A 15,131-nucleotide genomic window follows, 5' to 3' on the forward strand; every position below is an offset into this window, starting at 1 on the left:
AATTTGATGTGCAGTCGGGGTAGTATATAGTATATACTATATACTATATATTTGAAATTTCAAAGCCTATATGAGTTGTTTTGACATGTGACAACATGTACAAAATAATAGCATTTAGAACATTTTTCAGGAACCTCATTATTTTTGAAATGTTAATTTTCACTTCCAAATAACAGCAACCTAATTTAGGCACCAAGACAGATTTTTTAGTGGTTTTTAGCTCTTGTTTACTTTATCTCTCAAAAAGAAAAGCAACAATAGAACATTGAAACTAAGAAGGTGAGGAAAGCATCCTACCAAGTTGTCATGGACAACAATTTAACTTTTTTGCTGTTAGGACAGGGTACGTCTTATGGTAAGCTGAAACATAGTCAAATTCACCTTTTTTTTCATTCACATGCATATATAGAACTTCAACTCAAATAGGAATTCATTTACCTCCGCAAAAAACAGGGAAATAATTTGTGTCAATCAGGGTTCACCAAACACCGGTGTATAGCATTTGTTTAAAACTAAAGGTCGTAAATCATGGTATCCACAGAAAGGATAAGCTAAATGTTCGCGAATCTATCACCCCAAATAGCAGATTGCTCACACTACAAAGACCGGAGATATATTAGAGTTCGAAGTCACTACCTACTATAGAGTCCCATCCTAGTCAGAGGAGATGCATCAAACCGTGGGGGTAGGAATAAGATCATAAGAACATGTTGAACAATATGTTGCTTGATCCAATATAGACGTGGATCAAGAAAGTCTGAACTCAGAAGGCCATAAGATCTCCCTCATCCTAATTAATGCGCACCCGAAACGGATCAATGCATGCCTCGGTGTCAAGACACCGCAAATCGACCTCCAATATAGAGCAAAGCCAGTTATTCAACGGGAGAGAGAGAGAGAGAGACTATTCTACGCTTATGGTCGAAGATAACTGGAATTTGGAATTTGGCGGCTTTCACTTGCATTGGGACCCTGAACTAGATCACTATCAATTTGGCAAGAAAGCATCGACAGGCAAAGAAAAGTGCGAGAGAAGCAGACAAATAAATAAGAAACAAGCACCAGGAAAACATGGCATACCTCCGCCTCATCGACATGTTTCCACGTGCTGGGCTCCTCACCGTCCCATCCACGGTCTCCGATCTCATCCTTCCCGACTTTCCTAGATGCCGCCCGGCTGGCGGGACCGCCCAAGACCGAATCATCATCTTCCGAGGAAATACTCAGCAATTCTACCTCGGAATCCTCTTCCTCCTTGGCCGGTGCCCGCTGCTTCCCTTGCGGAGGAGCCCTGGTCGGGTTCCGCTGCTTGGAGGAAGAAGGCGGCTGCACGAGATTGACGACAGGGCGGGACTGTCCATGCGCCGCACCGGCGGAGGGCCTCTGGTAGTTGAGTTCGCGCTGGGCCTGCTCCTTGAGTGCGATCTGAAGGAGCTCGTCCTCGTCGAGGTCGTCGCTCCCGCTCGACATCTCCAGAGGATCTGAACAGCGAGAGATCAACCTGTCTCCCTCTCTCTCGCCTCTCTCTCTCTCTGTCGGGTTTTCTAGGATTTGGAGAAGAGCGAAAGGAATAAAGGAGGGAGTAAGGCTTGGTCGACGACGGAGTGGGCTGGAGTGGGGGGAGAGGAGGACCATGACCTTGTGACTTTTATACGAGGGCAATATTGAGAATGTCTAATAGGCTAGGCCCGCTGGCCGCGGCTCCTTCCCCATGAATATCGCCTTTACATGGGCTACTGCAGCTCCCGCGCGCCTTTTTCTTGGACAATTATGCCCCTCGGTGGCATTCCATTAGACGACTTAACTCCCTTGTCTGTCTCCGGCCCCATCGCCTGCCTGATCTAATAAATCCGATACGAATCGGAATCTGATATACCCTTAGTAAGTGAATCTGTTTTTCGGATATTTATATATTTAGATTTAAACATAAAATTTGACTTTTAGATATTTATATATTTGAATTCAAATACAACTGATTTCATAATCAAAATCCGATTTAAATCTGAGTTTCAATTTTAAATGGAATTTGACTGATTTTCAAAATATAAAAACATTGGATATAAGATACTTTGTTTAAAACTAAAACTGGTCTGAATCTGAATCCACCAAATATTGATGTGTATCCCTAATCTAAATCTGAATCCTATTGGAGTCATTTCTTATATCCAAATCCGATACGATTTCTTAATCATTTTTTTTCATATCCAATTTTTTCCCAATCAAATCTAAACCGAATGTATTAACATCTCTATGTCTGACGCCCTTCTGATCTATAAAAAACTGTCTCTATAATTAATAAGCATAGAAGAACAACGTGAGAACGTGATGAAGTATTCTCCGGCGATAATATGGGGGACTAATTTTATAGTGAGGACATGGCGAGACTTTGCCTGATTTGCCAGTCGGTGTGCTCCATTCTTTCGTTATTGTCAACTTGAATGCTTTCGTTGATTTTGCCAGTTAAATGGTGAGCACATGACACAAGCATCAAAGGATTCTCGGCGGCGAACTGAAATCAGAAAGTATGGTTCTACGCTACTCAAAAACATAAAGAATAAATCTAAATATGATGTTATTCATGCATAAAAACCACCAAATATGCCCAACCTAGTTTAATAATTGAAAACAGAAGGCATATGATGCAAAGCATGCATGAATTTTCTATTTGTCAAAGAGAAGCTATTTCTACCTTTTGGTTTCATGTAAGGCTGCACACTAGTCAGCCAGTCGAGCTCTCCATAGACAAACTCGATCTAGACTTGACAATGCAATATCCAGCTTGAGCTCGACTCGTTTAAGTCGTTTTTGTTAAGTTTCTTTTAATTCGTTAACTCTTTTAATTCATTTAACTCGTTTAGTTGATACTCGTTTAACTATTCTCTCATTATATTTCAGCATTTGTTATGTAGTTGGTGCAAGTCGAGTTTAAGCGAGTCAAGTTTAAGCAAGTCGAGTTCGTACAACTTGAATTTCATTCACTTAACATTTCAAGTATATATTTGAACTCGACCTCAACTCGTTTATAAACGAGCCAAGTTTCAACTCAAGCTCAACTTGTTGTGCAACCCTAGTTTCAACTCAAGCTCAACTTGTTGTGCAACCCTAGTTTCATAAGAAGATTGATGATTCATGTAATGTTCCCACTACAAGGGTATTTTAGAAGGCATTTGATGGCTACATGACACGCAGCCGGAACAAGTGTGTCTTGTTTAATCAATTTTTTTTTATCAAACACTGTGCACAGTATAGGATGGACACGACTGGCGATCAAACAAGGAGTATAAATTATCATATGTTCCATACTGTTCCGACCTAACCCTCGAAACAGCATGAAACAGAATGGGCTTTCTGGCCCTGAGCTGCCGTCGCCTCCGCCCCCGAACAGCGTGTCCACTTAAATTATCAACTCTTTCATTTATGCTGTTAATTATTTTAGAGTTGGAGGCCGACTGAAAGAAAAACAAAACCCCTTGTGAAAAGAGGATTTGATTAGGGTCGTGTGTTCTTACTTAAAACACAAATATTTCCTGATGATAAAATAGGAATTAATAGGAAAGCCAACGAAAAAAATGTAATTACTTTAAAAACATTTGGATGGGAATAAGGAGAAATTACTGGACTTAGGGGTAAGAATGGAAAACATTTTCTTTATTGCCTATATAATTTCCACTGCTACTCTAAAAACCAAACTTCTATTGGACTCAAATTCTTTAACTAGAATCTAAAAAATGGAGATGGTTTACAACGAGGCCCCTTTAGGGATTTGCCACATGGATCAAGGCTTGGCTCGAGGGATGGAGTAGAGTTTACATTTGAATCTGTGTATGGATTGTCTATTTTGCCCCAAGATCCCAGAATTCCATGCTTTTGCTTTAATTCCACTATTTTAATTTTCATTCTGTCAAAACTCGATCTGGAGCTCCATAACCTCTACAACATCAATAAAAATGTGTATAAATGTAACAAATAATGGATAGATGCAAGCAAGATATGATAAATGTCACAAACTCAATTCATGCATTATTAGAATCGCCCATGAATAGATATTGCTAGTGCTAGGGCAACTATTCAAAAATCATTCTAATTAAAACAAAAATAAAAACAAAACTATCAAAGAAAGTTGAATGCACACCCTTTGGTATAATCTAACTCACTTTTATAGGAAGCATTCAACATAGATTTCACCCCAGCAACAAATAAGATCCCCATGAGGGTTTCCAATGATATTACAAACATCTTACTTCCAAACATTTGATCAAGTCCTTTATAAAATCACTAGACAATTCAAATAATTCATTCAAGCATATGTTTTATGTGTTTCTCTGCCATGGAGGTCAAACCTTTCAAATCTTTCTTAAACTTGCGATAGTTTATAATATTTTTTTCCTGAAATAAGGTATGATCATGCCATCATCCTTCAATTCATACTCATAAGACTAGGTAGGGATTTTTCTTTCTGGCTTTTATTTTATTTTTTCATTTGGACATCCATTTCCTCCCACAAGTGATAAACCATCAACTTACTAGGTCTGGAGATGTGTACTGATATGTAGCCTCAGCTTTGTGCAATAACCTATCTATTAGACTTTCTACTTTGTTTATATAGTGAGCTTAATTTAGGCTGAAAAATAGTAGACTAGTTGGCGTTAGGGTACTAGGTGTAGAACATCCCTAGAACTTAATTCCTCAAACTCAATAATCTTCCTTGGTAGTAACTAGGTTAAGAGTTCATTATCTAGCGATTTGTGGTCATTCATAACAGACAAGTCAACTCAACCTCATTGCATTACAGAGTCACTAAATGATCAGAACGAATGGCACGCTTATTCTAATTTTCTTTTCAATATGTTTCCACTGCTAATAAATTTAACTGCTATACATGATCAAAATGCAACATTTGAATACATCGTATTAAATAACCGGACCTTAGAATATATGATATTTAATTCCGAGTACCTTTCAGGTGGAACAAAAGTTATACTTTTCATATAACTGATATTGTTTAGTGACCTGGCATTTTTGTTCAATGCATTTTTTTTTGTTTATTCATGAAACTAAAATTCTACTTGTTTATAACCATGATAGGAGCCAAGGTAGGGCTCGCATGGGCCTTAGTCCCACCTCAAATTTTTTTGTTTTAAAAAAATTACATATAAATTTTAGAAATTTTCAGTTGTTTCAAAGATGTGTACTGATATGTAGCCTCAGCTTTGTGCAATAATTTATTTATTAGACTTTATACTTTGTTTATTTATTGAGTTTAATTTGGTCTGAAAAATAGTAGACTAGTTGGCATTAGGGTACTGGGTGTAGAATATCCCTAAAACTTAATTACACAAACTCAATAATCTTCATTGGTAGTAACTAGGCTAAGAGTTCATTATCTAGCGATTTGTGGTCATTCATAACAGGCAAGTAAATTCAACCTCATTGCATTGAACCAATGACACACTTGCTCTAATTTTCCTTTCAATATGTTTCGACTACTAATAACTTTAACTGCTATACATGATCATAAGACAACATTTGAATACATGGTATTAAATACCTGAACCTTAGAATGTGGGATATTTAATTCCGAGTACCTTTCAGGTGGAACAAAAGTTTTACTTTTCATATAACAGATATTGTTTGGTGACCTGGAATTTTTGTTTGAGGCATTTTAATTTTTCTTTTCGTTTATTCATGAAACTAAAAGTCCACTTGTTTATAACCATGGGAGGAGCCAAGGTAGGGCCCGTATGGGCCCTAGTCCCACCTCAAATTTTTTGCTTTACAAAATGTACATATAAATTTTAGAAAATTTCAGTTGTTCCAAAGATGTGTACTGATATATAGCTTCAGCTTTGTGCAATAACCTATCTATTAGGCTTTCTACTTTGTTTATATAGTGAGCTTAATTTGGGCTGAAAATAGTAGACTAGTTGGCGTTAGGGTGCTAGGTGTAGAACATCCTTAGAACTTAATTCCTCAAACTCAATAATCTTCCTTGGTAGTAACTAGGTTAAGAGTTCATTATCTAGCGATTTGTGGTCATTCATAACAGACAAGTCAACTCAACCTCATTGCATTACAGAGTCACTAAATGATCAGAACCAATGGCACGCTTATTCTAATTTTCTTTTCAATATGTTTCCACTGCTAATAAATTTAACTGCTATACATGATCAAAATGCAACATTTGAATACATCGTATTAAATAACCGGACCTTAGAATATATGATATTTAATTCCGAGTACCTTTCAGGTTGAACAAAAGTTATACTTTTCATATAACTGATATTGTTTAGTGACCTGGCATTTTTGTTCAATGCATTTTTTTTTGTTTATTCATGAAACTAAAATTCTACTTGTTTATAACCATGGTAGGAGCCAAGGTAGGGCTCGCATGGGCCTTAGTCCCACCTCAAATTTTTTTGTTTTAAAAAAATTACATATAAATTTTAGAAATTTTCAGTTGTTTCAAAGATGTGTACTGATATGTAGCCTCAGCTTTGTGCAATAATTTATTTATTAGACTTTCTACTTTGTTTATTTATTGAGTTTAATTTGGTCTGAAAAATAGTAGACTAGTTGGCATTAGGGTACTGGGTGTAGAATATCCCTAAAACTTAATTACACAAACTCAATAATCTTCATTGGTAGTAACTAGGCTAAGAGTTCATTATCTAGCGATTTGTGGTCATTCATAACAGGCAAGTAAATTCAACCTCATTGCATTGAACCAATGACACACTTGCTCTAATTTTCCTTTCATTATGTTTCGACTACTAATAACTTTAACTGCTATACATAATCATAAGACAAAATTTGAATTCATGGTATTAAATTCCCGAACCTTATAATGTGGGATATTTAATTCCGAGTACCTTTCAGGTGGAACAAAAGTTTTACTTTTCATATAACGATATTGTTTGGTGACTTGGAATTTTCGTCTGAGGCATTTTAATTTTTTGTTTGTTTATTCACGAAACTGAAATTCCACTTGTTTATAACCATGGGAGGAGCCAAGGTAGGGCCCGCATGTGCCCTAGTCCCACCTCAAATTTTTTGTTTTAAAAATTTTACATATAAATTTTAGAAAATTTCTGAGATGTGTACTGATATTTTGCCTCAGCTTGTGCAATAACCTATCTATTAGACTTTTACTTTGTTTATATAGTGAGCTTAATTTGGGCTGAAAAATAGTAGATTAGTTGGCGTTAAGGTACTGGGCATAGAACATCCCTAGAACTTAATTCCTCAAACTCAATAATCCTCATTGGTAGCAACTAGGCTAAGAGTTCATTGTCTAGTGATTTATGGTCATTTATAACATACAAGTCAACTCAACCTCATTGCACTACGGAGTCACTAAATGATCAGAACCAATGGCACACTTGCTCTAATTTTCTTTTCAATATGTTTCCACTGCTATACATGATCATAAGACAACATATGAATGCATGGTGTTAAATACCCGAACTTTAGAATCTGGGGTATTTAATTATGGGTACCTTTCAGGTGGAACAAAAGTTCTACTTTTCGTATACCATATATTGTTTGGCCACCTAGAATTTTTGTTCGAGGCATTTTAATTCTATGTTTGTTTGTTCATGAAACTAAAATTCTACTTGTTTATAACAGTCAGTGAGATTTTAACTGTTTATAATGTTGGGGATTTGGATAAACATACTCATGCATTGACATAACTTCAACAATTGAAATCGACCTAGAATTTATGCATTTGACATTGGTTGGGGAAAAACCAAAAATTCTCGAATTGCGTTTAAGTAACCTTAAATATATCAAAGCATACGAAATAACAATCTGTATAAAAATATGAATTTATTTTTTGGGCCTAATGTTTTGATTTTTTGCATAATAATGCTTGGACATAAATTTTTAAATGGGCATCATTCCTCTCTTCCCAGGCTTGAATCATGTTGTCCTCAGTGGCACTTCCCATGTTGAGTCTTTATAGTACATTGAATGAATGTTGACAACAGAAAAATGCAAGGAAAAGAAAGAAAAAACACAATTTCATTACTTCAGGAAGTCTTCAAAATCCTCCACGTGCTTCTGCACCACCACCGTGCACACTCGGATGTATTGTTTTTTGCAGGATCACATTTCCATTTTCATGAAACACATGTACAAGAGTATTTACTGAAATAATCTAGATGGTTCTTTGAACTTCAACATATCCTCTCTTATGTTAACATTGTTGATACTTATATGATTCTACAAAATGCTCTCTAATCTACCAAAACAACAAAGAAAAACACAAAGCAATAAAAATTGATGAACCTAACTAAACTAAATTGCATTATCTACCACTTGTAACATCCATTCTATCTTGATCTTAGCATCCTAGGGACAAGTCGAAACCTAGAGTTGGGAAATACCTCATCACCCAGGCACAAAAATTGTCGCAGAATATACTTGTCATTGAAAGCCTTCATATGCTGTTTGTAAATCTTGGCATTTTCAAAGTCTTCATTCAAAAGCTCCTCTATAGGGATATCAATGGATTGGATTTGAATCAAATATACTCTTAACTATATCTGCCTTTTTAGATACTCATAAACTCAGATTCAAATACGAATTAACAAAAGTCATATCCAGATATGAATCCAAAATCCGATGTCACAATGCAAATCCGATCTGAATCCAAATTTTTTATTCATATCTGAATCCGAATTTTGTACCAAATATAGGTGATTTTCAAAATATAGCATTGGATATATGATATTTATTTAAAATTAAATCTGATCCAAATCCAAATTCAAATCCGATTACATATTTATGTATACCCAAATCCATATCTGAAACCGGTCAGATGTCATTTCTTAAATCCAAACTTGACCAAATTTCGTTAGTCGATATTAAATTCATTTTCATATCCTTTTTTTTTTTGGAATTGTTCAGACAGATGATCCAACTCGAATAGGATACATTGACATCCTACTCTTCTAGCTCATGAAATTGCAACTTTGTATCTTTTCCAGCTTGAGCCAGATCGAAATTCATGCCTTAATTGCCAAGTAGGTTGTGCTCTCTAAATTGAAACTTCAAAGCCTTTCAAACATCAATTGATATGGAGACATGCCAATGAAAATTTTCAAAGGAATCATTATGCCTAGACTGTTTCATAAAGTTGCTCAAACAAATCTTTGCAATCACGTATGACTGTCTTCTCTAAAACCCTTCAGATCTCCCTGTAGGAGATCTCCGTCAGCCCACTTGGTTTGAGGGTGATAATTTTATAGTATATTTTAATTTTCTCAACAGAGAAGTTACATGAGCACTCCTAAAATGTTTGTCATCATCTGATATAATAGCATATGATACCTCAAACGTGTTATAGATATTGTGCTTAATGAACATAAGCACCACTTTATGATTTTGTTTATTCATGTTTCCATTACTTCCACCCACTTAGACATGTAGTTCACTGGAATATTCAAAAAATAGTTATTAGCAAATGACAATGGAAACAATCCCATGACATCAACTCCCCACACATCAAAAATCTCAAGAACTTGAATAGGAGGTGAGTGGAAATCATATTGGTTCTCTTCATGATGCCTGTCTGCAAACATCTTATCCACTTTTTACAAAACTCATGAGCATCTTGATATAAGGATGGCTCACCAAAAACCCAACTTGAAGCACCATTTTTTGGTCAGCTTCTTGGGGAACCTGGCCTTAGACCATAAAAGGTATAAATACTTGTTCTTGTTTGAAATTAAATACAAATTTAACACAGGAACACAAACAAAAAGGGGTGTTTAACAAGTAACACATATCATGTTATGCATGGTAGCCACTAGTTTGGGTTTGGTTTTTTAATCATAACATTATGTTTAGAAAAAATTTATTTAGAAATACTATATTTTTTCATGTATATTATGTGCATGAATTTATGGCAATCAAATTCCTGGCCTCCTCTACAACTACGAGAAATACAGGCATGTTTGCTTACTTCTTGGCTACTACTTAGATTAAAACAAGGGTGGTAAAAGTGAGGCCTCTTAGAATGATAATCTATAAATGGATTTTCAAATGCATGGTATGGTATGCTCTCTCAGATGCTGCTAGGCGAGGCCAGTGTCGGGGATCAAGAAGCTATTCCAGCCTCAATAAAAGTTAATGTCTACAAGAAAAATTCATGGACAACATGTTCTAGCTCTTAGTGGGTTGGCAAATAGGGGCAGGGTCAAACGGTCCAACAAACTTATCCGGGTAGGGCCAAACTAAAATCGAATCCAAAAATACACTACGCAACTAAAAATTTTCAATTTTATTAATGTTCTTTTCTTTTTCAATTAGCTTGGGTGGGGCTACAGCCTAGGTGGACCCCCCTCCCTCGGCCCCTGGTTGGCGATTTGTTTCAATAACCATCGTAAGCATAAGCATATATAGTGATGTCTGGTGAGAAGGAACGTCATGTTTACAATTGTACACATGTCTCCATCGAGTTCATGTTCATACCCTCTAGGTGCACAAGAGGATTAATCCCACCACCCTAGTGAGAATCGAAGCCCCCTCTTTTCCCTTGCCCATAGGGCTAGAGCTGCATCGGTACTAGGCGGTGAGGTCTTCATGTGCTTTAACTTGTATGTAGGACCCACCCTCCTTATGGTACAAGAACATATACCCCTACAAGTCGAACCAGAGACAGACCAAGTAATGCACCCTAAGTTCACCCATTTGAGCTATGCCTCTTGAGGCAGTTCATTCTCATACTCTCATCATATATAAAAATATATATCGAGAGTATAATCTGATTATGATACACATGTTAACTGTGTAAATAACAGATCAAATATATTTTTAATCAAGTAATGACTAATAAGTTTATCGAATTAGTAAGCTGCCAATCTCTCATTATTATATCATTAAGTCCACTTAAGGTTGGACTTAAACCAAAAAGTTCACCAAGATGAGTTACCCTTCTGCTATCCACCTGAAATGTCTAGGAATGGTATCCATGGCTAAGTACTACTCCAACCTTTCAAACACCCTTCAATTGGGGTAGGCGATCTGATACAAAATCAGTTTCCAAACATTTTGCTCATTTTATATATCAAGAGAGAGATTATGTCAAATTCTTCATATGTAGGAACTGATGGATCTCACAGATGGCTGTCCTATTTTAAGAAAATTGGATGGTGAGGGGCAGGGGTGGAGCCAGGATTTTTTTCAGGGACGGGTCAAACAGTCCATTGAACTTATCCGACTAGGGCGAAACTAAATCCGAGTAGGGCCAAACTAAATCCAAATCTAAAAAATACATTACCCAACCAAAAAATTTTAATTTTTGTAATGTAATTTTTTTTTTCAATTAGTTGGGGTGGGGCCATGGCCTAGGCAAGCCCTCCCTCCCTCCGCCCCTGGTGAGGGGTAGTGCATGAGAACTCTATTTCCTCTCATGAAGCCACCGTCATGATTCCTATTAGATGGTTGAGCATTATCAACAGTAATAGCTCGACCCAATGGTGGAACCAGAAATTTTTTTTGAAGGGGCACTCATTCATACATTTCCATATCTGAAGGAGAACAAATATTTGAAGATGTTAATGTGAAAGTAAAGAACAAGTGTGGGGAGCCCATATGTGCCTCTACCATGATATCATTAAGACTCATGCCATCCATTGCATGTATTGCATCTTTCATAGCCTTCTCATAACCAAAAGTGACAAAGCCAAAGCCCTAAGAATTACTAGTGAACTGATAAACAACCACCTTTATATCCACAAATGGCCAAATTTCTTATGCTTCCTTCAAAATGTTGTTGGATGTTGTACATGACAGGCCCCTGAAGCATCATAGTTCTTCTAGAGACACAGTCATTGTCTTATAGGTCTCACAACAGATCACTTGTAGAAACTAATAGGTAGAATGGAGATGATGAGCAATAGAAATGGAGAGTTGCATAGAGAGAGAGAGAAGGGGGGGGAGAGGGTGTGCTGCTCACTATCAGGGAACCAGCACTATCGGCGTGTCGCTTGGAATTGAAGATGGTGATGGCCTACCATTACTCACCACTGATGTGTTCATCACTGTCAAGAAAAAAATAAAGAGAATGAGAGTGAAGAAGAGATAGGAAATGCACTGCATATACTACAGTTTAAATATTTTCAACAAGAATAAAGTTATTACATAGCTAACTGGATGGACATGGAATCACTATATGTCTAAAAACTCGACAAGAAAGTCATTTGCTCAATGTTTGCATGGGGTTATGATAAGCTGAGAAGATACAAGCAATTCAGTTCCAAAATTTGTGTTTTACGCAAAAAAAAAAAAAACCTTTTTTCAGGTTCCTAAGAGGTGACATACTGGAGACCGCAATATGGAGGTAATGGAAGGGAATGGCTGGATTACTGGTCACTTAGTTCATATGAGATAGGTCTTAAACACATGTGGAAAATAATATGCACTCTAGGTTTTTGCAACATGATCACAACTTTGTTTGTATTTGATGAAGCTCCAATTTTGTCTCTTTAATTTTTCTGTCAAATTGACAATATGGACATGATCTTTCTAAAATCTATTTTTGTATAATGTCATAAATAGTATTTTTTTGAATTTTTAAAGATTGATTGTGCATTTCTAAAACCTTCTTATACTTTGATTAACATATAAAGAAATTTGTTTTATATTGGTTTAACTTTTAGGGAGATGATTGACATTTTTGTAGTTTGTTTTGTGAAAGAAAACCTCTAAATATGAGTTAATTTCCACTTAGGGGTACATCCGAGAAATACGAGGATAGCAAGCATCCAACTTTTGATATATGATTGTCTTTATTCCTAAGTTATGAATACAATGAGATAATAAATATAATCTACTTAAGTTTTTTTAATCTCCTATGTGCATTATTTTTAATTTTTTTTTTTTTAAACATGGTATTGGAGTGGGAAGATCCCCACATGGTGCATTCCTAACGACAAACCAATGCTCAAGTTAGGATGAAAATAAAAGAATGGAAATGGTGAACACTTGCTGAAGAAGATTTATGCTTCAGTGAAGGTCTCTTGACCGAGATCGTTTGCTTTTTCAACAAAGTTTCTTCACAAAATTTTCAACGTAAATTTGGGCTTTCATTGTGTACCAACTAATTCGGGAGAGGTAAAAAATAGAATACATTATCCAAAGTATCTAATGTTAACAAAACGATCTTCGCAACAAAAAGAAGGTTATTGTTGTTAAAGACAATGCTATGACCCATAAGGGAATGATATGTGTGCAGGTAAAGCTGCCAACAAAAATATAATGACATTGTTATCAACAACGAGGGTCCTTGACCTGGCATTGCAAAAGACCAAAAATAAAATCTCTTGGACTTTAAAGATGTGTTTTCAAGTTAAAGGAAGGATGAAAATGGAAAGCAATATGCAAAGTATCTAACAATATCAAACAAGATCTTCTCAAGAAAAAGAATGTTATTAATTATTATAGATAATGTCACACCCCATAAGGAAATGATATCTATGGAGGTAAAGATGCCAATAAAAATAATAATATTGTTATCATCAATGAGAGTCATCAACCTAGCACTCCAAAAAAGAAAAAATCAGGAGAAACATATGGAAATTATTATAAACTAAGAGTATAAATATCCAATCTTACACTATCTATCCTCACAAAGGATTGTGGCCTTATATAGTGAAAAACCACTTTAAATCTCATACTTTTGTATTGGTGAAGCTTGTCATCCCATAAGCACCATTGGAGAGGATGACATTCTTCTCGGTACCTTGAACAACATATCATCATAAACTCAATCTACACAAAGGAAAAATCCTCTTTTGTCCATGCTAAACCATAGACATAACCAGGGGCAGAGCCAATGTAAGGCCCACATGAGTCCTAGCTCTACCTCAATTTTTTTTTTAAATTTATATGTAAATTTTAGAAAATTTCAATTGTTCTATATAAAAATTTTGAAAATGATATTTCAACCCTAGTCAAAATTTAGAAACTTTAATTTGGCATTACTCATGAAAGATTTCTGATTTCGCCCATGGACATAACTACTAGTCTTTAAACTTATGATCTTCTTCCTGTTGATAGTACTGGGAAGAATGTTTTCCTTTGCAATGTCTTCTGTTTGTCAACAAAATCCAATCAGCAAATAACCCAAAGACCCATTATCCATTGATGAAGTACTGGTTTTTGAAGATCAAGTATGAAAAAGGGAGAGGAAGTAGGGAGAGCAAAGAGGATTTCGTGAGAATGGGAAGAAGAACACAAACCAAAACCTTCGGCATTACTTAGCAACACGACAAGAGACACAAAGATTTGGTTACTCATCAAGATCAAGAAAGCGTAATAGCTCGCTAAACCTCGAGGAAACAAACATCCAAAAAAGAAGAAAACAGGATGTCAAGCGCTAGAACTGAAGTAGAGAAACTCCAAACACCCTACTTTCTAGCCTTAATGAAAGAGAAAAGGTCTTTCGGATCCCTTCCTCGTCTTCCTCCTATCTTCAATAGGCTCCCCCGATAATTTCTCAGCCGAGAGTTTGGATCCCAACTTTTCACACATCGCCATGAATTCTTACTTACTCCACCAACCGACCACTTTCTCCCTCTCCCACCCTTCTGATCCACATGAAAGATAAAAAGAAGGAAATCCCATTCACTTCCTGAAATTTTCACCTTCTCCATTTCCCCTTCTTGGTGGAGAATGTGTCGTAGCCTTTGCATTGCGTTAGTTTATTTATGCGTTCTCCTTCTGAAGGCCACCTTTCTTTCCTTTGCTTGCAGATACTTGAAAAACAAGTCTCTATTGTACTACCACCATGCATTAAAATAAAAGGACAATTTTGTAGTTAAGTAAAAAGTTCGGATCTAAACTCCCGAAATCAATGGGTAGCTTGTCTGCTTTGGATTAAAGGTGGGCGCCGGGCCAGGCCGCCGGTGAGGGCCTGGTACCGGCCCTGATGGGCTGGCTTGGATCGGGGGCTCGATCAGACCTACTTAATTTTTAAAAACATTATATTATTAATAATATATATTTTATTATTAAAAAGTATATTATACATGTAAAAAGTTATTTTATATTTTAAAAAATAGTTTTTTATTATAACCAAGTTGGAACTAGCCGAGAGTGAGCCCGAGCCGGAGTTTCGGGTATCT

The 15,131-nt window shown here is 36.2% G+C and overlaps 1 protein-coding gene across 1 annotated transcript in view; it reads right to left on the minus strand.

The window, feature by feature from the left end:
* Positions 1 to 1,568, minus strand: part of LOC116266954 (exocyst complex component SEC5A-like) — a 35,748-nt gene extending 34,180 nt beyond the window's left edge. Inside the window, 1 exon segment of the mRNA XM_031648484.2 lies at positions 1,081 to 1,568. Within this exon segment, the coding sequence (XP_031504344.1) occupies positions 1,081 to 1,470 (390 nt within the window). The 5' untranslated portion in view covers positions 1,471 to 1,568.
* Positions 1,569 to 15,131: the final 13,563 nt, after the last annotated feature.

The sequence above is a fragment of the Nymphaea colorata genome, chromosome 13, assembly GCF_008831285.2.
Source record: "Nymphaea colorata isolate Beijing-Zhang1983 chromosome 13, ASM883128v2, whole genome shotgun sequence".
Classification (NCBI taxonomy): domain Eukaryota; kingdom Viridiplantae; phylum Streptophyta; class Magnoliopsida; order Nymphaeales; family Nymphaeaceae; genus Nymphaea; species Nymphaea colorata.